Genomic DNA, 27217 nt, shown 5'->3' with positions numbered 1-27217 from the left:
TTCTTCTTCTTCTTCTTCTTCTTCTTCTTCTTCTTCTTCTTCTTCTTTTAAAGCAATTGGGGTTAAATAACTTGCTGAAGGTTACACGGCCAATTAATTTTTGTGTGGGTGCCAAGTATCTGAGGCTGGAACCAATCCCGGGTCTCCCAACACCACGTGGCTGCCCACATTGGTCTTCTTTCAGAGGTTTTTCACTGTACTTCTCCTTTTAATTTTTTAAAAATTTTCCTCTGGGGCAGCTAGGTGTGCAGTGAACTCCAGCCCTGGAGTCAGAAGGACCTTAATTCAAATCCAGACACATACACTTGACACACTTACTAGCCGTGTGACCTTGGGCAAGTCACTTAACCCCAATTGCTTTGTCTTCCTCCCTCCAAAAAAATTTCCTCACATGAATGTACCTTCTTAGTATGCAGTGCTATTAAGAAGGTACATTTATGTGTACTCTCTCTTTTATCTATGCTATTTCTTTTGAATAAAACATAGCCACATTCTAGTCATGTGTCATATCCCAACAAATTTCAGGGATACTTATGTCAAAAATGCTTCCTTGCATTAAGACTTCTGTCTTGCATATTGCCTAAATTTTGTGTATTTGAACATTAACATTTGACTCCATGAATTTTACTTTGGTTCCTTTCTTGGATTTTGTCTCCTTAAATTCCTGGCTGTTCTTCCTGCATTGTGGTTGCCCTTTATGGTGTCCAGAATGGTGAACTTATACAGGCACTTATATCCCTTCCCCATCTTTTTCAGTATAAAATCTTTTTAAAAATTAGATTTGTAAGACATCAGGCAAATACATTCTCAGAAATTTTGTCAGGAGCACAGAATTCATGTCCAGGAGTCTGTCAATTATATATTTTAAGCCATGGTCCAGAAATCTAAATTTCATTTTGAGACACTGCCTTCTTAATCACTTGAGAAATTTTGCCAAACATTTTCTTAAAATTTGAAGTAAACTATATATGACTAGTTTGGCATACTGTCAAGAAAGGGAAGGAATTTTAACAACATTTTTATTCCCAAACTGTAATGGCATGCCTGGGAAAGTAATACTATTCGATATCTTTAAGTAGAGTATCTTGTGGAGATATTGTGTTGGGAAAGGCTAGTACAGATTACAAAAATACTAGTTGACAACCATGCTCCCTTTAAATTCTGAGAGTCTATAATTCAAATATCAATTTTTCCAAAAACCCTTTTCTAAAGTCCCCAATTAATGGTGACCTATCTTCTTTTTGAAGAAAGTACTTAGTTATTTTCTCTCTTACAAACTCTAAGATGGAGTGATATTGTGTCAGACTGATGATCTGAATTCCTCATCTGTTTCCTCTTTTTGCCCAAAAGACCCATGGGTATAATATCTCTTCTGTTTCTTACTTTAGAGTTCTTTACCCAAATATTCTCCAAAATGCTTTCCTTACTCTGAATTTCTGCACATGATTATGTCTTCTTGGTATACAATATGACCATGAGTCTTTTTGATAATTGTGACTTTTATATTGTTTGATGTAATATAGTGATGGGATTCCAATAGGGAATCACTTAGGTTAAGTGATCATGATGTCCACAAAGCATATAGCAAAAGATAGACAAGATTGTACTTTTCCATCATTCTGAACTATGTTAAACCTGGTTCAGGCAGTTAATTTTCATATCTTCTGAACTCCTGGTCAACTCTTCCAATTTCTTGACCTGGTAAAGAAACTCTTTGTGTCTGAGCCTTCCCAAGCATAATATTAATAAGTAACCGTAGGGACATCTCCACCACATCTTGGTGTGATTAGGAGTTTCCCCTTCCATGTCTGATACTGCTTGTTCTCTACCAAACCTATATTTAGGGCATGTAACTTCTCATAACCTTGACCATGTTCTCTCCTTGATATGTCTCCTTCCCCTAATGCTGGGTGAATTTCTGGCATCTATGGAGGTGAACTTCTGTATGTCTATATTGCCATACGGTGTGTGTTTGTATATATTATGACTATGACCACTACTATTTCTTCATTTCCTTCTTCTCCCTTTCCTTCTTCTCTTCCTCCTTCCTTTTCTTCTTCCTTCTTCTCTTACTTGCTGAGTTGCATAATAATAAAACTCTTTTTTGTATCATCTTCCTGAATACTGATTTCCTGTAAATTGCTAAATTCAGGTCTTTGCTTTAATGCAAACCATGAGGCCAAATGAAACAGGTCTCCATCCCCGCTTCCCACCATTTAACTATTCTGTTTCTTTTGCATAAAGTATAATTTTCTAGAATCCTATCCCAGCCATCCCAATGATACCTATGGAGTCTAATTAAAATCTCCTTGCCATTTCTATCATCTAAGCTGTGATCTAGAAACACACATCTGAGATCATTCGTAGACACTATCTATTTGGCCAGCTTTTCATTTTTTGTTCAGGATTTCATAACCTTTAGCAATACGTTCTTGGTTCCTTCTGTAAGTATCATTTTTCAGCTTTGTCGGTCACCAAAAATAAGACATGTTTATCTAATTTTACAAGTTTGGGGAAATTCTCTGTCACATATGACTTGCAGGTAAAACCTCCAATGTGTGTTATTTATTCCTTTAAGACTATAAACTCCTTGAGAACAGGGACTGTGTTGCTTTTCTCTCTGTGTCCCCAGTACTTAACACAATGCTTTGCACATAGTAATTTGACAAATTCTTTGTTTATTCACTCGTCTTGGAAAAAGCCTTCTATTGTCATCATTTCAGCAAATAACTGTCACAGTATCCTTCAGCAGGTTGTCATTAACTGTCATCCACTATTTTTCTTTCTTTTTGGAGGGCAATTGGGGTTAAGTGACTCACCCCAAATCACATGGCTAATAAGTGTGTCAAGTGTCTGAGACTGGATTTGAACTCAGGTCCTCCTGACTCCAGGGCCAGTGCTCTATTCACTGTGCCACCTAGCCGCCCCTGTCATCCACTATTTATCTTCTTCTTCTGGCCCTTACTGGATGATGCCTCATCTGAGAGCATCCGAGGATTTAGATGGCCTCTCTTTGGAGAATAAGTATTGTACCTCCTCAGAGATAATTTACCTTCTCTTCTTGGAGGATGTGTAGGTATATAGAGAAGGAGCTGTGCTTCCCTCACCCAACCTGAGTAACCTCATTTTAAACCTGGTTTTCACTTGAATTTAAATGAAGAAACTCATCTACCTCTTTATGTCTAGGTTATACCTCTATCCCATTTCTTCTGTTAAGACTGAGCACATTGCAAAACAAAGTTGCCCTCTGATCTCTACCCTGAGGTCAATGATAGGCTCTGTTCTCTCTCCCTGAACAAAACAAACTACTCAGCTCCCTTCAAAGGCCAGTTGCGATCCACCAAAACTACCCTCATTTTTCTCTTCATTTTGTGCTAGTAAGAGGTTGCTTGTTTATGGCTCATATGGCTGACAGAGACAACCATCAGAGGATTTTGCCAAAGGAAACTGTCAGTCAGTGTCTATCCCCACCATGGCTTGTAATAACAATATGAATAAAGCTTTTATTTGATTCATGCACTCAACCTTGATCTATGGGCCTTTTTAAAAACAATATTTTCTTATTCATATAGAAAAACAGCCTACTTTTTGAACATAAACATGAGAATTATGACATTGAAAGAATACAGAATGCTAAATGCAGGCCATTGAAAAATGCATCCTTTTCTAAACTTACTCAAAGTGAGGACCTCAGTCCTTGTCTTTCTTTTTAAGCGGCTGCCCTATGGGACTATTGTGGCAAAGGATGCCATCGTCCTCTTCTTTTTGGCCCTCTTTTAGCATTTGGACGATGCAGCTAGATGGCACAATAGATACGGTGCCAGGTCTGGAGTCAGGAAGATTCATTTTAATGAATTAAGATCTGGCCTCAGAAACTTACTTAGCCATGTGACCCTGGCCAAGTCACTCAGCCCTGTTTGCCTCAGTTCCTCATCTGTAAAATGAAATAGAGAAGGAAATGACAAACCACTCCATTATCTTTGGCAAGAAAACCCCAAATGGGGTCACAGAGAGTTGGACATGACTGAAAACTGACTGAACAACACTTTGATAGCCCTCTTTAATAATTCTTTTTTTTTTAAGCAATTGGGGCTAAGTAACTTGCTCAAGGTTACACGGCCAGTTATTTCTGGGTGTGGTGCTGAGTATCTGAGCCCGGATTTGATCCAGGTCATCCCGACACTGGAGCCAGTGATCTTACTCACTGAGCCACCTGGCCACCCCCTCTTTAATAATTCTTGATACCTTGACCATAACTATCAACTCTTTTCCTCTTCTTCCATTAATTTCTAACCTTCCATTACAATTTGTTTTTCTTATCTTGTGAATTACTCCCTCCATCTTCTTGAGGCCTTATCTGTTTACTTTTTTCCCTGTTCTTTCAACTGATCTTTCTTTTTCTTTTGAAAATTATTTTATTAATATCTTTTTTTAACAATTTCATTTCCAAATAAATATTTTCCTAGTACTTCCCCTAGAAAGCCATCTTTTTAAAAAAATAGTATTTTTTTCTAATTACATGTAAAGACAATTTTTAACATTTATTTAAAAAAAATTTTGAATTCCAAATTTTCTCTCTCCTTCCCTCACCACCTTCTACCAAAGACAGTAAACAATTTGATATAGAATTTGTATGTGCAATCTTATAAAACATGTTATCATATTAATCATGCTGTGAAAGAAGAAATAGTCCAAAAAAAAGAACTACTAAAGAAAAAAAAATGAAAATAGTAAGCTTTGATCTGCATTCAGACTCCAGTTCTTTCTCTGGATGTAGACAGCATTTTCTGGTCCTTTGGAATTATCTTGGATCTTTTGCTGAGAAGAGCTGTCATTTATAGTTGACCAGCGTACAGTATTGCTGATACTGTGTACAATATTTTCCTGGTTCTGCTCACTTCACTTTGCATCAGTTCAGTTTCCAGGTTTTTCCAAAATCCATTTGCTTTTCATTTCTTATACCATAATGGTATTCTATTACATTCATATCCCACAACTTATTCAACCATTCCCCAATTAATAGGCACCTCCTCAAATTCCAATTCTTTGTAACCACAAAAAGAGCTGCTATAAATATTTGTGTTCAATGGGGGCGGAGCCAAGACGGCCGAACACAAGCAGGAACTTTTCTAAGTTCCTCAACGAATTCTGTCAGCTACCTCTAAAAAGTGAATCTGAATAGATTTCAGAGTGACAGAAACCATTGGGAAATGGAGTGTGGCAGATTCTCAGTCCAGGAAAGTGCCCACATAGGACTGGGCAGGGGGAGTGTGGAGCACACGGGGACTGCACCAGCATGGACCTGAGAGCAGAGCACAGCAGAGTGAAAGCAAGCCCCAGTCATCAGATTCACCCACCCCAAGGGTGATTCACAGATGTCTCATCACAGGACACAGGATCAGTCAGAGCTGGGTAAGAGAAAGTACAGGGCCTGTGGCAGCAGCTTCTCCTGAGACTATTAGCCCACAGCCTGGATGTTTAAAAATAACCAACCTGAACCTCTGGGAGCCAAGATGGCAGAGTAAACCCTAGCTGCTCTAATCCCCTTCTCTGACCCTGAAAACCCAGAGATTAATGCCCCACCCAGTGTAAAATCCTGAAATAATGGAAGCAGCTGCAGACCTGGGAGCCCTAGACAAAGGGTGTGACTGAAACTGTGCTAAACCTGAAGTGAAGGGGAAGGGGCAACAAACCCCACCTCAGCTGACTAGCAGGAGATCCTGAAGCCCAGGGGGGTGGAGCCACCAACCACTAACACCAGAGACCCAGGTGTGCCTTAGCACAACCAGGGAAATCTGCAGACTTCAGCACTGTGGGCCACCAGCTGCTGGGCCTGCCTGAGCTGTAGCCCAGCGGCACAGAGGTGGAAACCTGAAATGGCCAGACCACCCCTCCCCGACATGTTATTTTGTAAACCTCAGGTAACTTAGGGGAAACACTGAGAGTCCTGGCCTTGGCCTCAGTCTAGACACCCAGAGGCTATAGCACACAGAGTCAACAACCAGGCCCTTAGCCCCCAGCCTGAAAAGCATGGGTCAGAGCCCTCTGTACCCCAAAAGCAGAAATCCACTCTAAAAGTCAGGAAATAGGCAATCCCAATGCGCAAGAAGGAAGCTGAGAAATCAAAAGCAAGAATGATCCAATCCTATTATAGTGAGCAAGAACAATCAAATTCAGAGGACAGCATGGATTCTATACTCACACTTGAGACCACAGAAGGAAATATAATCTGGTCTCAAGCCCAAAAAGCATTCTTGGAGGAACTCAAGACAGATTTAAAAAGCCAAATTAGAGAGGTGGAAGATAAATTGACCAAACTGGAAAAAAAATCTCACTGAATAAAACAAATCCTTAAAAAGTAAAATTTGTGAACTGGGAAGGGAGGTTCAAAATTTAACTATAGAAAATACCTCCCTAAAAAATGAGCTTCAAAAACTAACCCAGGAAAATGATTCACTAAAATTAGAATCAGTCAAATTGAAGCTAAGGACTCTATGATGAATCAGGAATCAGTCAAACAAAACATAAAGATTGTAAAATTAGAAGAAAGTGTAAAATCTCATTGGAAAAACAACTGACCTGGGGAACAGATTCAGGAGAGATAACCTAAAAATTATTGGTTTACCAGAAAGCCATGATGAAAAAAATAGCCTAGACAACATCTTCCAAGAGATTGTCAAAGAAAACTGCCCTGAGGTCCAAGAATCAGAGGATAAAATAGTTATCAAAAGAATTCACTGGACTCCTCCTGAAAGAGATCCCAAATTGAAAACTCCAAGAAATATAGTAGCCAAATTCCAGAATTATAAGGTCAAGGAGAAAATACTGCAAGCAGCCAGAAAGAAGCAATTCAAATATCATGGAACTACAGTCAGGGTCACATAGGACCTGGCAGCTTCTACATTAAAAGATTGGAGGGATAGGAACTTGATGTTTTGTAAGGCAAAAGAGCTTGGACTGCAACCAAGGATCAACTACCTAGCAAAACTGAGTATAATCTTTCAGACAAGGAGATGGTCATTCAATGAAATAAGCCAGAGGTCAATAGAAAATTTGATCTCCAACTACAAGACTTAAGAGAGACATAAAAAGGTAAACAAGGAAAACACATGAAGACCCACACATAACTTGAGATTCATCAAGAGCAAACTGTTTACATCCCTATAAAGGAAGCTGATGCCTGTCAATATTGAGATTTATATAACTATTGCAAAATTTAAAAGGGTTATACATAGATAGAGGGTGTGGGTATAAATGAACTAATACGATTATAAAAACATATTAAGGGGTCCAAAGGAACTTCAATGGTAGAAAAGGAAAGGAGGAGGCAGAAAAGGGTAAATTATGCCACAAGAAGAAGCATAAAAACATACATTAGTAGAGGAAAAGAAGGGAGGGAGATGAACATCATATGAACTTTATTCTCATTAGTTCTGATTCAAGGAGGAATCAATATAATTAGTTAAGTTTAGGATTCTAATGTAAAAAGACACAAAATCTCATAGTAGAGAGAAAGGAGGGAGGGAGAGGAGCACTGTATGAAATTTACTCTCATCGGTTTGGGTTCAAGGAGGGAATAACATACTCCAATAAGTATAAAAATCTATTGTACCTCACAGGCAATAGTAAGGGAGGAAAAGGGAGAGGGGGTGATTAAAAGGGAGGGAAATAGTAAGGGGGAAAGGTAGGTAAAGGGAGGGAAGTTCATAGAGAGGGAATACTGAGGGAGGCAGTGGTCAAAATAAAAACACTTAAGGAGGGGAAGGGAGAAGGAAGAAATAAAAATATAAACAGGGAAGGGAATAGGATGGAGGGAAAGAAACAGATAGTGATCATAATTGTGAATGTGAATGGAATGAACTCTCCCATAAAATGGAAGCTGATAGTAGAATGTGTTAAAAACCATAATCCTACAATATCCTGTCTATAAGAAATACATTTGAAACAAAGGGATATGCACAGGATAAAGGTAAAGGGCTGGAGTAGAATGCATTTGCTTCAGTTAAAGTAAAAAAAAAGCAGAGGTAACAATTCTTATCTCAGATAAAGCAAAAGCAGATATAATTAAAAGAGATAAGGAAGGAAACTATATCCTGCTAAAAGGCACCATTGAGAATGAAGCAATATCATTACTTAATATGTAGGCACCAAGTGGTAGAGCATCCATATTCCTGGGGGAGAAGTTAAGGGAATTAGAGAAAGAAATAGATAGCGAAACTATACTAGTAGGGGACCCCAATCTCCCCCTATCTGAACTTGATAAATCTAACCTCAAAATAAACAAGAAAGAAGTTAAGGAGGAGAATAGAATTTTAGAGAGGCTAGATATGATAGACCTCTGGAGAAAACTGAATGGAGATAAAAAGGAATATACCTTCTTCTTTAATGGTACATACACACATACACAAAAACTATGTACTAGGGCATAAAAACCTTACAATTCAGTGCAGAAAGGCAGAAATATTAAATGCATCCTCAGATCATGATGCTATAAAAATTATATGCAATAAAGGGTCACGGAAAAATAGACTAAAAACTAATTGGAAACTCAATAATTTAATCCTGAAGAATGAGTGGGTCAAACAAGAAATTATAAAAACAATTCAGTAACTTCATTCAAGAGAATGACAATAATGAGACAACATACCAGAGCTTCTGGGATGCAGCAAAGGCAGTTCTTAGGGGAGGTTTTATATCCCTGAATGCATATGTGAATAAAATAGAGAAAATTGAGGTCAATAAATAGGGTGTGCAACTGAAAAAGCTAGAAAAAGAACAAACTGAAAATCCCCAATTAAATACAAAATTAGAAATAATGAAAACCAAATGAGAGATTAATAAAATTGAAATTAAGAAAACTATTGAATTAACAAATAAAACTAAGAGTTGGTTTTATGAAAAAAAAAACAATAAAATTGATAAACCTTTAGTCAATATGATTTAAAAAAAGAAAGAAGAAAGCAAAATTACAAGTATCAAAAATGAAAAAGGTGAATTTACCTCCAATGAAAAGGAAATTAAAACAAAAATTAAGAATTATTTTTCCCAATTGTATGCAAATAAATTTGATAATCTTAGTGAAATGGATGAATATTTACAAAAATATATATTGCCCAGATTAACTGAAGAGGAAGTAAATCACTTAAATAACCCCATCTCAGAAAAAGAAATTGAACAAGCCATCATTGAACTCCCTAGGAAAAAAATCGCCAGGGCCAGATGGATTTACTAGCATATTCTATCAAACATTTAAAGAACAATTAATTCCAATATTTCACAAGCTATTTGGGAAAATTGGAGAAGAAGGAGTCCTACAAATTCTTTTTATGACACAAATATGGTACTGATACCTAAGTCAGGAAGAGACAAAATGGAGAAAGACAATTATAGATGAATTTTCCTCATGAATATAGATGCAAAAATTTTAAATAAATTAGCAAAAAGACTACAGCAACTTATCAGGAGAATAATACAGTTTGATCAGGTTAGATTTATTCCAGGAGTGCAAGGATGGTTCCGTATTAGGAAAACTATCAATATAATTGATCACATCAACAACAAAACTAGCAGAAAGCATATAATTATCTCAATAGATGCAGAAAAGGCTTTTGACAAAATACAATACCCATTCCTATTAAAAACACTAGAAAGTATAGGAATAAATGGAGTCTTCCTTAAAATAATTAGCAGCATCTATCTAAAACCACCAGTAAGTATTACATGTAATTGGGATAAGCTAGAAGCATTTCCAGTAAGATCAGGGGTGAAACAAGGGTGTCTACTATTACCCCTCTTATTCAATTTGGTACTAGAAACGTTAGCAGTAACAATAAGAGAAGAAAAAGAAATCGAACAAATCTAATTAGGCAAAGAAGAGACTAAACTATCACTGTTTGCAGATGATATGATGATATATTTAGAGAATCCTAGTGAATCAAGTAAAAAACTACTTGATATAATAAATAAATTTGGCAAAGTTGCAGGATATAAAAAAACCCACATAAATCCTCAGTATTCCTATATTTCTAATGAAGTCCAACAGCAAGAAATAGAAAGAGAAATTCCATCTAAAGTTACTGTAGACAATATAAAATATTTGGGAATCCACCTGCCAAAACAAACCCAGGACCTATATGAACACAATTATAAAACACTCTTCACATAAATAAAGTCAGATCTAACTAAATGGAAAAACATCAATTGCTCATGGCTGGGTCAAGCTAACTTAACAAAAATAATAATTTTACCTAAATTAAGTTACATATTTAGTGCCATACCAATCAATCTATCAAAAAATTACTTTATAGAGCTAGAAAAAAATAGTAACATAATTCATTTGAAAGAACAAAAGGTCCAGAATATCAAGGAAATTAATGAAAAGAAATGCTAGGGAAAGTGGCTTAATCATATCAGATTTTAATCTGTGTTATAAAACAGCAGTCATCAAAACTACTTGGCACTGGCTGAGGAATAGAGTAGTGGATCAATGGAGTAGACAGGGTACACAAGACTCATCAGTCAATAGTAATCTCCTGTTTGATAAACCCAAAGACCCCCTCTTTTGGGATGAGAACCCACTATTTGACAAAAACTGCTGGGAAAACTGGGACATAGTATAGAAGAAATTGGGCATAGACCAATATCTATCACTGTATACCAAAATCAAGTTGAAATGGGTGCACATTCTAGTTATAAAGATGATAATGTAAGCAATATGGGAGAGCAAGGAATAGTTTACCTGTCAGATCTATGGAGAAGGAAAGATTTTATGACCAAACAAGAGTTAGAGAGCATTATAAAATGCAAAATGGATAATTTTGATTACATTAAATTGAAAAGTTTCTGTATAAATAAAGCCAATGTAACCAAGATTAAGAGGGAAGTAGAAAATTGGGAAAGAATTTTTATAACCAGTGTCTCTGATAAAGGCCTCATTTCTAAAATATACAGAGAATTGAGTCAAATCTATAAGAATTCAAGTCATTCCCCAACTGGTAAATGGTCAAAGGATATGAACAGGCAATTGTTGGAGGATGAAATTAAAGATATCTATAAGCATATAAAAATGCTCTAAATTACTATTGATTAAAGAAATGCATATTAAAACAACTCTGAGGTACCACATCTCACTGGCCAGATTGGTTAAGATGACAAAACAGGAAAATGACAAATGCTGGAGAGGATGTAGAAAACTTGGAACACTAATGCATTGTTGGTGGAGTTGTGAACTGATCCACCCATTCTGGAGAGCAATCTGGAACTATGCCCAAAGGGCTATAAATAAGTTCATACCCTTTGGCCCAGCAATACCACTTCTAGCGTTGTATCCCAAAGACATCATAGAAGTGGGAGGAGTACCCATATGTACAAAAATATTTATAGCAGCTCTCTTTGTGGTGGCAAAGAATTGGAAAATCAAGGGGATGTCCATCAATTGGCAAATGGCTAAACAAGTTGTGGTATATGAATGTAATGGAATACTATTGTGCTATAAGAAATGAGGAGCCAATGGACTTCAGAATGACCTGGAGAGACTTATATAAATTGATGTTGAGTGAGATGAGAAGAACCAGGAGAAATTTGTTCACAATTATAGACACAACATATGTGTGATGACTAACTTTGATAGACTAGGCTCCTCTCAGCATCATGAGATTATAACGCAACTCCAAAAGACTCGCAATGGAAAAACATATCCATGCCCAGAGCAAAGAGCTACAGAGTCTGAATGCAGATTGAAGCAAAGTACTTGCTCTCATTTTTTTTCTTGTTTTCTTTTGATTCCTCTTTCCCATTGTTCATTCCATTGGTTATAATCCTTTTCAACTTGACTAATGTTTAATGTGAAAAAAAAAAAATTTGTGTTCATGTAGGTCCTTCCCCGTTTTAGATGATCTCTTTGGGATAAGACCTAGTAATTTTATTGCTGGATCAAGGGGTATGATGGTTTGATTGCCCTTTGAGCATAGTTGCAAATTGCTCTCCAAGACTGCTTTCTCTTGTAACAAGAATAACAAAGAAAGAGAGAAAAAGAAAAAAAAAGTTCAACTCACACAACTAAATCTGTCCATATATGCAATGTTCTGTACCAATGTTCTGCCCTTCTTCACCTCCCTGCAAAGTTTGGTGGGAATTAATTTTCTTTTCTCTTCTTTGGGTCTAAGTTCATCCATTACAATTATAGAGTGTTAATTTAATTTATTGTTTGTTGTCTCCCCTTTTCATTTGCATTGTTGCCATCATTGTTTTCCTCATTCTCTTTACTTTCCTCTTAGTTAAGTCAAGTCTACCCATATTTCTCTGTATGCTTTATATTAATCATGCTTCTCCTTCTTCTAGAGTCCCCCAACTTCTACTCCTGCTTCTCCTCCTTAAATCATTCCGTTCAAGTCTTTCTCCCGCTCCATTTCAAATCCTCCTTTTCTCACTTCGAATCAATTCAGTCTTTTCAGATCAAGCACTTCTTTAGCTTACCAACCCTTCAATTTCATTTTATGTCCTCTTTAAATCCCTTCTCAAGTTCTCTCTCACTTTCCCTCTGAATTGATTTTTCTGATCTTCACAGCTCTCACATTCTCCAAAGCACCTGCGCAATTCTTTCACATTCTTCAAGGTCAAGCTCTCCTTTTTTGTTTTCTATTCCACAGTCTTCTCCTTTGAAAGCTGGAAGTAGAATCACATTTCTTTAAAATCACAGTATAAGAATTGCTGCTAACCATGGCTAAGGAGGGTAGCAAGGTTCCCTTCAGGTAATGATTTGCTATACCAGCATCTAAAAATCCAAGAGTATAGTTGGGCAGTTAACAGAGAGATCTTGTCCTCTAGGTTTGGCATTGTCTATCTCTGATTTTGTTCCTTTACTTATCTACATAGAAGAATGGAAGGTACTTAGGGTTTGAAAATGGGAACCCCCAATCCTAAAGCTGTTTTGTAATTATTGGGCAAATAATCATTACCTTCTTTATATTTTATAGTTTTGGGGGCAGTTTGTTGCTGTATTAGCAAGCACCCTAGCATACCCAGGATGGCTTGCTAGCACAGGTTCTTTTGGTCTGCTTTTAAAGGGGTTAACAATGCTACTTTAATTACAGAGAAAGAAGTGAGTATAGAAAATACAAGCAGAGATATTAGCACAAAGACCAACAGTAAGGCCTCCAGCTGTCTGACCATAGTAATATTTCTATACACTTTACATACACCACTGAATTGAGGGAGCACAGACGTCTAAGCAGTCAGGAGGCTCTGAACATATGGCTACTCAGAGTCTTGACCAGGAAATAAAAAGATCCTTCTCATGAGTGAGCCCCCAAAGCAAAATACTAACCTCCCAGAATATACAGCAAAGACTCAGCATCTGATTGACTGAGTGCCAAGGAGTTTTAAAATCTTCATGCCCCAGCACTAAATTGGAAACTTTCCATAGCCCAGAGCCTGTTTAGCTCTGGGCTAGCACTCTATGTGCCTATTAATGGGCGGGGAAGATCTTCAAATTCCCTTAACATTACAGTGGCACCCTGGATAGGGTGCTAGGACTCAAGTGAAGAAGATTCATTTTTCTGAGTACAAATCTGACCTCTGATACTTACTAGTTGTGTGATCCTAGGCAAATCACTTAACACTGTTTGCCTCAGTTTCCACATTTGTAAAATGAGCTGGAGAAGGAAATGGCATTCTATTTGTCAAGAAAACTCCAGAGGAGGCCATAAAGAGTTAGACATCACAGACATGATGGGACAGCAAGTTTATAGTTTAGCTATAAGAGATTTAAAATTGGGAAAAATACAGAGCACATTATAAGTAGGGTGGGGTCCATTCATGTGTGCTTTTTGGCCACACATGTTTCCTGTTTATCGCCCCACTATGTATGCACCCTGGTCACATGTGTCCCCTATGAATGTGTATCTTCACACATATTTTCTCCATGTATCCATTCCTGCTATTGGAGTTGTGGGTATTTTGGGGAGAGATGACCTCAGGTTTATGGAGGAAATTATATGTTGATGCTTTTATTGCTATGTTGTGGCATTAAATACTTATGCTTTGAACTAACTTTGTATTCTGGCTGTCTAATAAAGGCAAATATATCAGTGGGGGAATCATAAATCATACTTTTGGGAATGTGGACCCACAGAATGCCTCACACCTGGAGTAATTATTCACTTGAGGATTTGCTCTATGCATAAAAGGTCAGGGCTCACTCAGATACCATACAAGGGCTACAAGGGGCACATATGCACTACAGACAAGATTGTTTATTTTTATTCAGAAGTGGGTTAATAATGTGTCTTTTGCTGTTGTTTAGTCATTTCAGTTGTGACTGCGTAATAGTAATGGAATTTAAAAACCCCTGTATTGGCTTGGTGTATCAGCAATGCCATATTCACAATGCCTATGGAAATTACAGATATGCTGATATAATTATCCATCACAAAATACATCATGCTTGCCATATGGGGGAATAAGCTAGAAAATTTATTAAGATACCAAAAGACTGAGTCCCAAAACCAGAAAGTGAAAGCCATCAGAGTAGTTATGAAATTGGAACAGGTAGATAAAGTAGAAAGCACCCACATTCTTAAGCCTTTAAAACAGAACAGGCTACCTCAGGCAAAGGTCCTCCTCTCCCCACTCACAGCAACCACCCAGCGGCCCGGAAGCGCGCTCCCAGCAGCTCCGGCCCCTGGCAGTCCTCAGCAGGAGTCCTTAGCAGAAATTCTGGCTAACTCAAAAAGGGCTTTGCGCTGCTGCTGCCTCTGCTGCTGCTGCCGCCATCGCTGACACTGCTAGCCACCACAGGAACTCTAGCTTGGCTTCTGCTTCCTCTTGCTCCACCCCTTCCTGCTACGTCAGCAAGTACAATGGGGCATGGAAGACTTTAAATCCCATAACCCTTACACTTGGTTATTAGGTTGAGTGTTAAAACCCAGAACTTGTGAATCCCATTTGTAGGATGGACTTGTTGATGTGAAAAGAGAGGGCTGAACTGGGAGGAGCTGGTACTGTGGATTTAGAGAAGGCCCCAGCAGAGAGGGAGACAGAAGAACTTTTGGGAGCAGCATTGTGGAGGATTGCTGAGGGCCAGTTTGAGCTGCCCAGGACTGAGGAGACATGACTGTGATGCTGGTATTTTGTCTGTCTGTTTTGATGTTTTTTTTTCCAGATTTTTCTGCTGGTGAAGGACAGTGCTGTTGTTGCAAGGTCCTGGAACCTTGCTGTTGGTTCAGAAGCCCTGAAGAAGGATTTTCTTTTTGTATGTTTACAGAAATCCTGGAAGAGGGTCTTGCTGATATTTTCAGGTGTTCTGAGACTGTTCTTCAGGCAGAGAATGAATTGATGAGGACACTGGCAATGTATATTGTGGCTTTGTTAAGCTTTGTCTCCCCAGGAACAGAGAGATTGCTGAGAACTTGCCTTGGGTAAAGATGAAGAAAAGACCTCTCTTGGGGTATTAAATGCTGTGATGATATCTTAGCCTTGCTATAGCTCAGGGGTAGATGGCCTTTGTGCTCTCCACTGCCCCTTTTGTGAAGGTGCTTGGTGTTAACTGATGATAATTGTAATTCAGTTGTGATCCAGGGGTGGGAAACTTGACATTTTGTGCTCTGTGATTGACCACATGAATATACCTTGTTTATGATTGGAAACTAATCTTAATCTTCATTTGAGAAGAGAGACTTTGTGATTGACTAAATGAATGTACTTTCCAGGGGTGGAGTAGTACTTGGAAATTATTGAATTACACTTGGTAAATGCTGTATTTTTATTTTTTCTGTTATGTGAATGTTTTGCATTAATTTGTCACTGAATAAAATGGAAAGTTACTATGCTGGTATTGTGAACCTTGGAAGTTGCCTTTGTTGGCATTACAATCTGACTCTTTGTGATGCCATTTGGGGTTTTCTTGGTAAAGATACTGGAGTGTTTTGCTATTTCCTTCACCAGCTCATTTTACAAAAGAAAAAACTGAGGCATACAGGGTTGAATGATTTGCCCAGGATCACACAGCTGGTAAGTGTTGAGGCAAGATTTGAGCTCAGTTCTTCCTGACTCCAGGTCTGGTACTCTAACCACTGCATCATCTAGCTGCCAATAATTTACCTACCTGGCACAAAAATCTTCTGTAGCTTCCTAATGTCCTTCAGATGAAATATTTAGCCTTGCTTTTAAAGCCTTTCATAATCTAGCCTCAACATCCCTTTCTAGACTCATTTCACATTGCTTTTCTTCACACATTCTATGCTCTAGGCAAACTGATCTATTGGCTCTTCCTCTAACTCAGCATTGCATCTCCCACCACTATGCCCTTTCAGAGGCTTTCTGGAATGCCTAGACTTCACCCCCTCCTCACTTGCACAATTTAGAATCCCTAGCTTTCTTCAGGTCGCAGCCTAGATGTCACTTCCTATGGGAGGTCTTTCTGATCCCCTAGTCCTTAGTGCTTTCTTCTTCCTCAAAGTATGTTGAATTTATTTTTCATCTGCAAGGTAAGGCCATTCAGAATTGCTTTTCGTACTCAAATTTTGCTAGCAAACTATTGAAGTCTTTTGTTCTGCCTGGGAATGTGATCTGCTTCAATTCAGAATAATGTGTCCTTATCTGCAATATTTATCTCAGGTACAAGTTCTGCTTGGGAATGTGATCTGTTGCAATTCAAAAGAATGTTGCTGTGTCTTTATCTGTGATATTTCTCTCAGGTACAAGTATAAACTATGAGCTCTAGGAGTTCAGCAAATTCTGACTACTGTCATTGTTGGTGAAACATGTAGGTGGAGGGGGGTGAGAATAGAAGCTGTTATTTGGAATTCTTATCAGTCTTTTTTTGCTGTTATTAATCATGGTTATAGAAACACAAGATTTAGGACAGGAAGTAAACTCAGAGATAATCTAGCCCAATTCTATCATTTTACAAGTGGAAAATGAGAGGTTGAGAGAAGTGCAATGACTCGACTAAGGTTGTGCAGGTAGCAATTGGGATTGAAACACAGATCTTATGATCCTAAATATCTAGTATAATTTCCACTATACTATGTTGGAATTTATAGTGTATAAATATTAAAATTTTAAAAATAGTTACTTTTATTTTTAATTTAACAATAACAAAAAAAGAACACTTTCAGATTAAAAGCAGGACAAAGAGATTTTATATAGCCATACACACACACACACACACAGACATATATGTATAAATGTAAAGCCTATTGTTTAAAGCATGCTTTAAAAAAAAGTATATAGGGAGCCAAGATGGTGGATTAGGGGCAGCCACCAGCTGAACTCTCTTAACAATTCCTCTCCAAACAACTTTAAAATAATTCCTCAAATAAAATTTTATAGTAGCAGAGCCAATAAAATGTTGGGGTAAAACATTTTTCTGGCCTAAGAAATCTTAAGAGGTTGGCAAAAGAATTCTGTTACATGGGATGGAGGCTTATTCAGAGCCCAAAAAGGCAGTGGTGGTGATACGGCTGCAGCAGTAGCTTCAGAATCTCTCAGGCCAGAGGTGATAAGGGATTCAGACAATCAGTGATAAAGAGGTGATAGAGAACTCTTTGCTGGCACTGGATAGAGCTGGCCTGATGGGAACTTTATTGCCCATATGCAGTTTTATGTAATTCCAGGGTAGAGAAGAGAACTGAGAGTTGACAAGGAAGCAGGGGCCCTGGTCACAGTTCCAAAGCAAAGAGGAATGCTGACACTTGTGGCTACAGGGAACCAGGGCTCTTCCTGGGAAAAGATAAGAGTGTAGACCAAGAGGACAGTGACCACATTTCTCTACGGATCATACCACCTTGAAAGCACCAAAAACATGCAGATCAACAGAAATAACTCTGAAGACAACAACACAAAAAAAAAGCCTAAAGTTTGGGACAGTGCCTCCCCATCCCAAGATGAGCAGAGCCCAAACTTTAGCATCAAGTTTAAAGTCAAGAAATAGGTTGGAAAAATGAACAAACAATAACAACAAAAAGAATTTGACCGTAAGTGGCAGGGAAGATCAAGGCATAGACTCAGAAGAAAAAAACAATGTGAAAAAAGCTACAAAAAAAAGTCCCAGAGAAAAATGCTAATTGAATACAAGCCCCACAAGAATTCTTGGAAGAGCTGAAGAAAGAGTGGTAGAGGAAAAATTGGTAACAGAAAGGAGAGTGAGGCAAGAAACTCATCAAGAGAGAGCTAACGGCTTGGCAAAAGAGATATTAAAAATGTTGAAGAAAATAATTCCATAAAAAAATTAGAATTGACCAAATAGTAAAAGAGGGACAAAAATCCACCGAAGAGAACTCCTTACAAAGCAGAATTGGCCAAATGGAAAAAAAAGAGGTACAAAATCTTATTGAAAAAGATAATTCCTTTAAAATTAGAATTGGGCAAATGGAAGTTAAAAAACTCCATGAAAAATCAAGAAATAATAAAACAGCAGAAAGAATGGTAAAAAAAAAATGAAGAAAGTATTAAATATCTCACTGGAAAGCAACTGACCTGGAAAATATACTGAGAAGTGAGAATTTAAGAATTTTTGTACTACCTGAAATCCATGGTAAAAAAAAAAGAGCCTAGACATCATATTTCAAGAAATTATAAAGGTAAACTGCCTCAATATATTAGTACCAGAGGGCAAGATATAAAGTGAAAGAATATACCTATCACCTCCTGAAAGAGATCCCAATATAAAATCTCCTAGGAATATTATAGCCAAATTCTAGAGCTCCTAGATTGAAGAGAAAATATTGTAAGCAGTCAGAAAGAAACAATTAAAATATCATGGAATTACAATCAGGATCTCACAAGATTCAGTGACTTCCACAATAAATGCATGGAGGGCTTGGAATATGATATTCAGGAAGGCAAAGAAACTAGCATTACAAGCAAAACCGAATATAACCTTAAGAGGAAAAATGGATATTTAAGAGCTAAATAAAATTTTTGCCATTCAAACACAGGAATTAAAAAGGTAAATATGAAAGAGAAATGATAAAGGACTCCATGAAGTTCAATTATTTATATTTCTACATGGGAAGATGATATATGTAACTCTTAAGAACCTCAGTTAAAAGGAGTTTACATAGACAGAGAGCATGGGTATGAGTCTAGTATGTTGGAATGTTCTCCAAAATAAATGAAGGGGTGAGAAAGAGGATTGCTCTGGGACTTTGCACAGGGGAGGGGAGAGGTAGAATGGGAAAATTTTTCTCACATAAAGTATGCATTCAAAGAAGAACTTTTACAATGGAGAGGAAAATGGGGGACGGGGGGTTAGTGGGCAATAAATACATTTACCTCACTCTCATTGGAATTAGATGAAAGACAATATATACCCACTCGCTTGTGTATAGAAATTTGGCTTACCCAATAGGGAATAAGAGAGGAAGGGGAAGAGAGAAGCAAAGTGAAGTGAGAAAAACCAGGAGATCATTGTGCACAGTAATAGCAATGTTGGAATCATTAGCAACTGTGCAGGACTTGACAATTCTGATCAATACAATGATCCATGACAATTCCAAAGGAACCCTGTTAAAAAAAATGCCTTCCACTTACAGAGAGAGAGGAGTGATCAACTGAGTGCAAATTGAAGTAGAGTTTTTATTTTTTTCTTGCTTTTTGGGGACCTATGTCTAATTTGGAAATATTCTGTGAATGATTTCACATGTGTACTTGATATCAGATTACTTGCCTAACTCAGTGGGTGTGAAGGAGGGAGAGAATTTGGAACTCAAAATTTAAAAAGAAAAGGGTGTTAAAATACATAAATAATTACTTAAAATGCTTTTTAAAAAGTATGTAAGTCCAACATGCTACTTCCAAAGTTGTCTGGCTTGTCTGTGTTTCCCATTGAACTTTATTCAGTTTCTTTCCGTACTTTAAGAAAAAATGGCTTCAATGACCTTCTTTTCTTTTTCTGTGACTGTTTTGCTAGCTTGCCTCTCTTACCCTACCTTTCTTTCTCTTACTATTTCTTCTCCTACAAAAGAGAAACACAATTCTTGTAACAAATTAACATAGTCAAGCAAATCAAGTGGATGTTTCATATTGTACTTTGAGTCCATCCACTGCTCTGTGAGAAGATTGGGTAGTATGCTAGAATTTTCATTAGTCGTCTGGAGTTGTGGTCAGTCATTCAAAGTTATTTTTCTTGGCAGTTTTATAGTTATAGAAATTGTTCTCCTGGATCTACTCATTCACTTTTCATAAGTTCATAATAGTTTTTCTTATAGCGCAATATTATTGTTACATTCATTTACCATAATGTGTTCAGCCATTACCTAGTTGAAGGACACTCCCTTAATTTCTAGTTCTTTGTTAAAACAAAAGTAAAGCTACAAACATTTTAATGGAAGTGAGTCTTTTTCTTTAATCTTTGGGGGTATAAGCCTAATTATGGTATTACTGAATTAAATGATATGTATGGTTTAGTGACTTCTGAGGTTTAGTTCCAAATTATATTCCAGAATGACTGGACCAATTCACAGTTCCACTACCAGTGCATTAATGTGCCTGTTTTTCCCCAGTCCCTTCAACAATTGTTATTATTTTCTCTCCTCTCCTCTCCTTCCCCTCCCCTGCCCTCTCCTTTCCTCTTCTTCCTCCACTTTCTTCTCTCCTCTGCCCTTTTTTGGTCATTAGGGTTACTTATTAGTAAGTGTCTAAGATAGGATTTGATCTCAGGTCTTCCTGAGGATAGGAACTGAGGAGAATTAAAGTTCAACTGGATAGGGATAAAAATATGGAGAGAGTTAGCAGAGGAAAAAACTATTTTGAACGTAAGAGAAATAGGTGGTACTAGGAGAAAAAAATCTTACCAGAAGGTAAAGTCATGAAGTAGAAGGACTCCTCACCATATCCCGTGACTTTAACTGCCAGTTGTCCTCTCCTAAGGCTATTTGTGAGATATGGCATGCAGATCACAGCAATGGAGTAGCACCTCTCTGTAAGGAAAATAAAAGTTTGCCAATACTCACATCCACCAGATCTTTGCACCTGGAGCAAAGTACCTGCTGCCTCACCGAAGTTATGGTTCTGTGTTTACGGTCCCTTCCAGGCACAATGATCCCTAGTACAATGGAACACCTTCAATATTTGTGTGGGAGCATAGGACTTGCATGGGCTCCTAAACAGTAATAGCTTTTTCCTAATAAATCTCAAACCTTTCCTGCCAAATATCTTAGCTAGTTATTTCTATGGTATTCTCCTCCTGGACTAACTTTAGTAATATTGGAACTTAGGGAAGAACAAACCATGCTATATTGAAAGTCTACTTTATGACATCTGCTTGAATAGATAGATGACAGGATCGTTAATTTAGAACTTGGAGGGACCTTAGTGGGTCATCTAGCCCAACTCCCCGATTTTACAATAAGGAAAGTGAGACTCAGTGACTTGGTCACATTGGTAATAAGTGAGAGTTAGATTATGAGACTTCACTTCCAGTGATCATTGCACTATTATGCCATCATTAGGCAAATATATTCAGATGGATAAGTGCTTAATGAATAGTATTCATTCATTCATTTTCTACTCAGAATACCTGGAATCAGTCCTTTGCTTTTCTGTAGAGCTTTTAAGGGCTCTCATCTGAGGATATTGTTGAATTTTTTGTCTTTTGAAAAATGATCAATTGTTATGTATTTCCTGGATAGTTCTGAATGTTTTTTTTGGGTTTGGGGCCTAGAAGGTTTTATATGACTTTAGTCAACCCTGAATCTTTAGAAAACAATGTTTGACTATCGTCCCTTTTGTACAGTGATGATTTGTTAACCATAGGTGGTACTTCTTACCTCCATAAACGCCAACACATATTTAATCAGAAGTTGTTGATGATAGCATTTTAGCTTATTCATGCCCTTTTCTTCCTCTTTTTCCTTGCAAATATTTTGGACAGTTCATTCTGTTTGTCAGGGTATTCTTCATAAACTGATAACTCTCTTCCTCTCTTGTACCCCCTATCTGATAGGAGGGATGCCAATCTGTCAAATGCTGCTTCTGATTAGAACCCCTGAAAAAAAGTTTGCTGGGAGAGGAGTTTGAAGCTAAAGGCTAAAATGAAGTTGGAGGATTATCAATAGATTTCATTTATCCCTATTATCCCTGGGCCCTGGGGGCAGCTTGGCTTCTGTGATAGCCTCCTCTGTCTTCAGACTGGGCTTTTAAGAACTTTTCCCCTTACGCAAGTTTTCCTCAGGGGGCCAAATTAATTCTGCTAATGAAGCAACAAGGTTATATGCATAACAGCTTAAAGGACATAGAAGCAGGAAGGACAACTGTAATGTTGGAAATCAGTTCAAGGAGAGCCAGTGTGAGCCCATTAATAAGGTACATGGAACTTTCAGAATTATCTGCTTATGACTAACCCCGGTGTAGCAGTGGGCTCTTGGAGGCAACCACAAAACATTTTGCCGGCATGTGACCTTCTAATTTCCAAGAAACTTATTTAAACGAGGACAGACAAGGTCTTTTCAACTCTGGCTAGTTCTGAGAAAAAGAAATGAGTTTTTCAGAGGACCTTGACTATGGCCTTTTCAATGAGTACATAAATGGCTTCATGGTCTCCAAGGTAAGAATGTTCCATGATGTAACAAACAATGTGTCGGGAGGAAAACATTTTGTTTTGTAACTCTAGCTTGTCGAAACCGAGTAAGTCAACAATGCTCCTTCTTTAATGGTGATCATAGTTATTTACTGCAATTGGGAAAGAAAAAAAGAACAGCAGAGATGTGTTTCGTGGACTTTGGAGCCTTTACTTCAGATGATGAAGCATGTTCTAGCCATGCCTGCTGCCATCTGTCCGACGGCCTTCCGTAGATTTGACTCAGTGATGGTGATAAGAATAATTTGTTTTATTATGGATGTCAGTCAATAAATAGCAAGTGCCTACTGTGTGTTAGACACTATGTTAAGCACAGAGAACATGAAGAAAGACACAAGAGAGAACTCGCCCTTGGGGAGTTCACAACCGAATGGTGAAAGTAACATGCAAACAACTCCCTCTGCCAATGTAGATCACATTCACTATAACATATAGCCTTACAGAATTGCCTGTAGCACTGAGTTCGGTGACTCATCCATACTCATGTCTTATGGACAATATATGGCAAAGATGGAAGTTGGACCCAGCCGGCTATGGTCAGCTCTCTATTCACTCTGCTGATGCTTCTTGATTATAGTTCTCATGAAATCAGAAGGTGATTAATGTACAATGAAATCTGTTTCATGCAGAACCTTGGAAATATAGATTGATTTTACTGTCACTCAGTATCTCCAATAGGCAGAAAGAGGTCACCAAATTTAGTCTGTGTGAGCAGACATTGAGATAGTCATGCTCCCTTTTCACTGTCACAGGCAAAGCCTATATTTTCATGACATTCCCCAAAAGCTTACTAGATTGATCTTCATGGTTAAAACTATGATACACAAACATAAACATACATAAAAAAGGGTCCATCCTTGCTTGATGTGACATTCATGGCTCAGTTATAGTGAAAAACAAAACAGTTAAGACTTTGGTAACTTGTAATAAGTTGGAGCAAAGGAAGATATTAAAATGTAATGATCCTGTGAACCAAGATATGCTTAGAGGCAACTACATATATTACTCAGATATATGACTTTGCAATTTCTTCTTGGCAAAAAATTTCTTTTGCCTGGAGGTTTTTCTGTAATAATTTTGCCAATAACTCATTCCAATTGTAAGAAGTCCTGCAGGAATTTCACTGTCCAGTATCTTTCTCCTGCCTGAGCTGGTAATTTAAGATTTCATTTGTGAGTCTGTGCCTGTGTGTTTTCCTCCTTGTTTTCACTCCATTAAACCAGCAGTCCTGAAAGTGTGTACCCCTAGGAGTTCACAAGGTCAAACTGGTCTTCACAATAACACTAAGGTATTTAAATTTCTAATAGATTGGGATCCTTGATAATTTTAAAGCATGTACAGGGGTCTTGAGACCAAAGGTTTGAGAATCATTGTCATAGGTGGTTTTAAGAATTACTTCAATGCTACTGAGGGTTGAAAAAGGGAGGGAAGGTGCCTGGGGAAACTTTTCCTATGAAGACTCTTTCAGCTACTTAACTTCTTTTTGCTGCTTCCCTTTTCCTTTCTGCATTTATTACTGCAAAGGTTTGTATTGTAAACACAACGTCCCCCTGCATTTATCACTGCAAGGTTTGTATTAGAAACAGAGGCAAAAACACTTTACTTCTTGTCTTGGCCCTCTCCCATCCCTGTTATCTGTTCTTGACGCTAAAGGCAAGATACGATGGAGAAAACACTAAATTTGGAGTTGGGAAAACCCTGTTTGAAGACCTGCCTTTGCCCCTTGCTAACCATGTGACCAAGGACTACTGTTTCATTATTTTAAAACTGAGGATAACCATAGTTTATTACCTAACTCACAGGGTTGTTATAGGAAAGCTAAGTGCTGTGTAAATAAGAGATGTTGTTGAACATTTCTGTTCTCTTCCCTCCTGCCTCCCACAGCTGCTAATAACCCCATACCTTATGGACCAATTCATTTTTCAGAGAGTGTTCAAGTCTACATACAAGACTCATTGAAAAAGCACTGTATCTCAACCCATTAAGCTCCCAATAAGTATTTTTCCCTGAAGAATAAAGCATCCTAACTCTTTTTTTTTTTTTTGCTTTGCTTATTTTAAGGCTGTGTTTACTGCCTGTGAATTGGGAGTGTTTGACCTCTTGGAATCTGAAGGGTTCCTGACCTTTGATGTCATTGCTGAACGCTTAGGCACCAATTCCCAAGGAATGGAGCAATTGCTTGATATCTGTGTGACCCTGAAGCTACTAAAGGTGGAAATGAAGAGAGAAAAAGGTAAATATAATAGGAATAGGGTCTCCAAAGGAATATTCTTATCATTTTAAATTCCAATGTCCTAAAGATGGGGAAGCAGCATGGTGCAATAGAAGTGCAGGCTCTGTAGTGAGAGTGTTTAAATTCAGGGGTGGGTAACCTGCTGCCTCAAGGTCACATGTGGCCCTCTAGGTCCTTAAGTGTGGCCCTTTGACCAAATCCAAATTTCACAGAACAATTGCATTCAGTCAAAAGGCCACACTTGAGGACCTAGAAGACCACCCGTGGTCTCGAGAGCACAGGTTCCCCACCCTGGGTGCATTCATATCCTCTGATACTATCTCTATGACCTTAGGAAATTCATTTAGTCTTCCTGTGTCCCACTTTTGTCACCTATGAAATGAGGGAGTTGGACTAGATCACTCTGAAGTTCTTCCTTCCCTGCACCTGTGGTGCTATGATTCGGAAGGGCCATTTTTGCTAAGCCATACACAAGCAGGAATCCAGTCTACTGCATCACCCACAGGTGGTCATTTTGCTTCTGCTTTAGCATCTGTCAATAGTTATGGGAAAATAAGAAGCTTTAGAAGAGGTGGAATAGATGAGGGCTACCTTTTTTTTTTTTTTTGCCTTTTGGAGGGCAATTGGGGTTAAGTAACTTGCCCAAGGTTACACGGCTAGTATTTTTGTATGGGTGTTAAGTGTCTCAGGCCGGAACCGAACTTGGGTCCTTCCAACTCCGGGGCCAGCGATGCTTTACTCACTACGCCACCTAGCTGCCCCAAGGACTACCTTTTTAAGGTTTAGGGGCCCCCAGTAATAAGCTTAGAGAAGTTCAGATAAGGGTGATAAGATTATTTAAAATATTACTTGAAACACATACTCTTAAGTCTTCGGAAGGTCTTGATTAAAGGAGAAGAATGTAGAAATCTGGTCCTCTGTAGTAATAGTGGGATTATAATACTTATAAATGGGGCATGCAGTTACTGAGTTGTTTCTATTCTAATGGCAGACCTAGAACCAGGATAGTTTGGAACACAGATGGGCTACCTTGGACAACTGTACTTTGCAGGCTGAATTTTTATTCATTTAAACATCAAATTATCAAGGAATTCTGGGCCCAAGCCTGGCAGGGTTGTGTCTTGGAATAAGTTCATAGGGCATTCTTTAAAGATATGTGAACAAAATATGGTGCTGGATTCCATGAATTCTTGTATTATCTACCTCATAGGATGATCTTTCATAATGTGTTTTATAAATTGTAAAGCAATATATAAATGTGAGCTAATATTAAATGTCTAGTAGGAAGTTAAGGTTATTTGATATCTGAAAGACAGCATAGCAGAGTGGTTAGAGAGACAACCTTGGAGTCAGGAAGAAGGGTCAGAGTCTTACCTCTGTGATACATTAATTGAATGATGATGTTAGGTCACTTAATCTATTAGGGCCTCAGATCTTTAAGACTCTAAGTTACAGGTAACTTGCTGTAGCAGCAACCACACTGGCATACCCAGGATGGCTGCTAGCACAGGTTCTTAGATCTGCTTTACTAGGAAAGCTAGATGTTTAGAGGGTCAACAATCTTTTTTTAATTACATTCACTAGTTCAGGGGAAAAGTCAGCACCCTGAACTTCAGAGAAAAGAGAAGCAAAGAAATAAAAACCAACAGAGAGGGCTCTGACTGCTTAAATCAAAGCAATATTACTATACACTTTACATACTTTCCTGGATCAAGAGAGTCTTTACATCTGAGCAGTCGGGGAGCTCTGAACATATGGCCACTGAGAATCTTAACCAGGGAATCACAAGATCCTTCTCATAAGTGAATCCCTAAAGCAAAATACCAACTCAAATTATATATGCACTTCTCAGAGCCAGAAGGAATCACAACCCTCTGTAGTGCCACTGCAATATTCACAGCACTGATTATTACCACGGATATGCCAATACAGTTCTTAACCACAAAATATAACAGACTCTTCATATAAAAGACAGAAGTAAAACATTTATTCAGACATCAGAAAGCCAAATCCCAACACCAGGAAGCTGAATCCCAGTGCATCCAGGGCCGTTGCCTGTTGTCCTAACCTATGTCTTGCCACTGGACTGTGATGACTTTGGAGGAGAGAGTGAGACTGATGATTTTACTTTTAGTTTATAACATTCAGTTCCAGAAGCTTTTGAGTTCCAAATTTCTCCCCCTCACTCTCCTCCCCTCTACCCCCTATAGCAGCATGTGATCCCATATAGGTTCTACAGACACCTTCACATTAAACTTTAGTCAAGTTGTAAATAAGGATTATAACCAATGGAATCAACAATTAGAAAGAAGGAACAAAACAAAACAAAAAGGAGAGTAAATGGTTTTCTTCAATCTGCATTCAGACTCTGTAGTTCTTTCTCTGGATGTGGATAGCCTTTTTCA

General features: G+C 38.0%; 1 protein-coding gene across 1 annotated transcript in view; it reads left to right on the top strand.

The window, feature by feature from the left end:
• The window catches only part of ASMT (acetylserotonin O-methyltransferase), a 68470-nt gene that overhangs the window by 10678 nt on the left and 30575 nt on the right, over positions 1–27217 (top strand). The window contains exon 2 of the mRNA XM_069072885.1: positions 24641–24812. Coding sequence (XP_068928986.1) covers positions 24746–24812 — 67 coding nt within the window. The 5' untranslated portion in view covers positions 24641–24745. The remainder of the gene's footprint in view (positions 1–24640; positions 24813–27217) is intronic.

Source organism: Petaurus breviceps, unplaced genomic scaffold, assembly GCF_028583685.1.
Source record: "Petaurus breviceps papuanus isolate PSGF00001 unplaced genomic scaffold, PetGlider_PUasm1.0 90849, whole genome shotgun sequence".
Lineage (NCBI taxonomy): Eukaryota > Metazoa > Chordata > Mammalia > Diprotodontia > Petauridae > Petaurus > Petaurus breviceps.
This window is presented reverse-complemented; position numbering and strand designations above follow the sequence as displayed.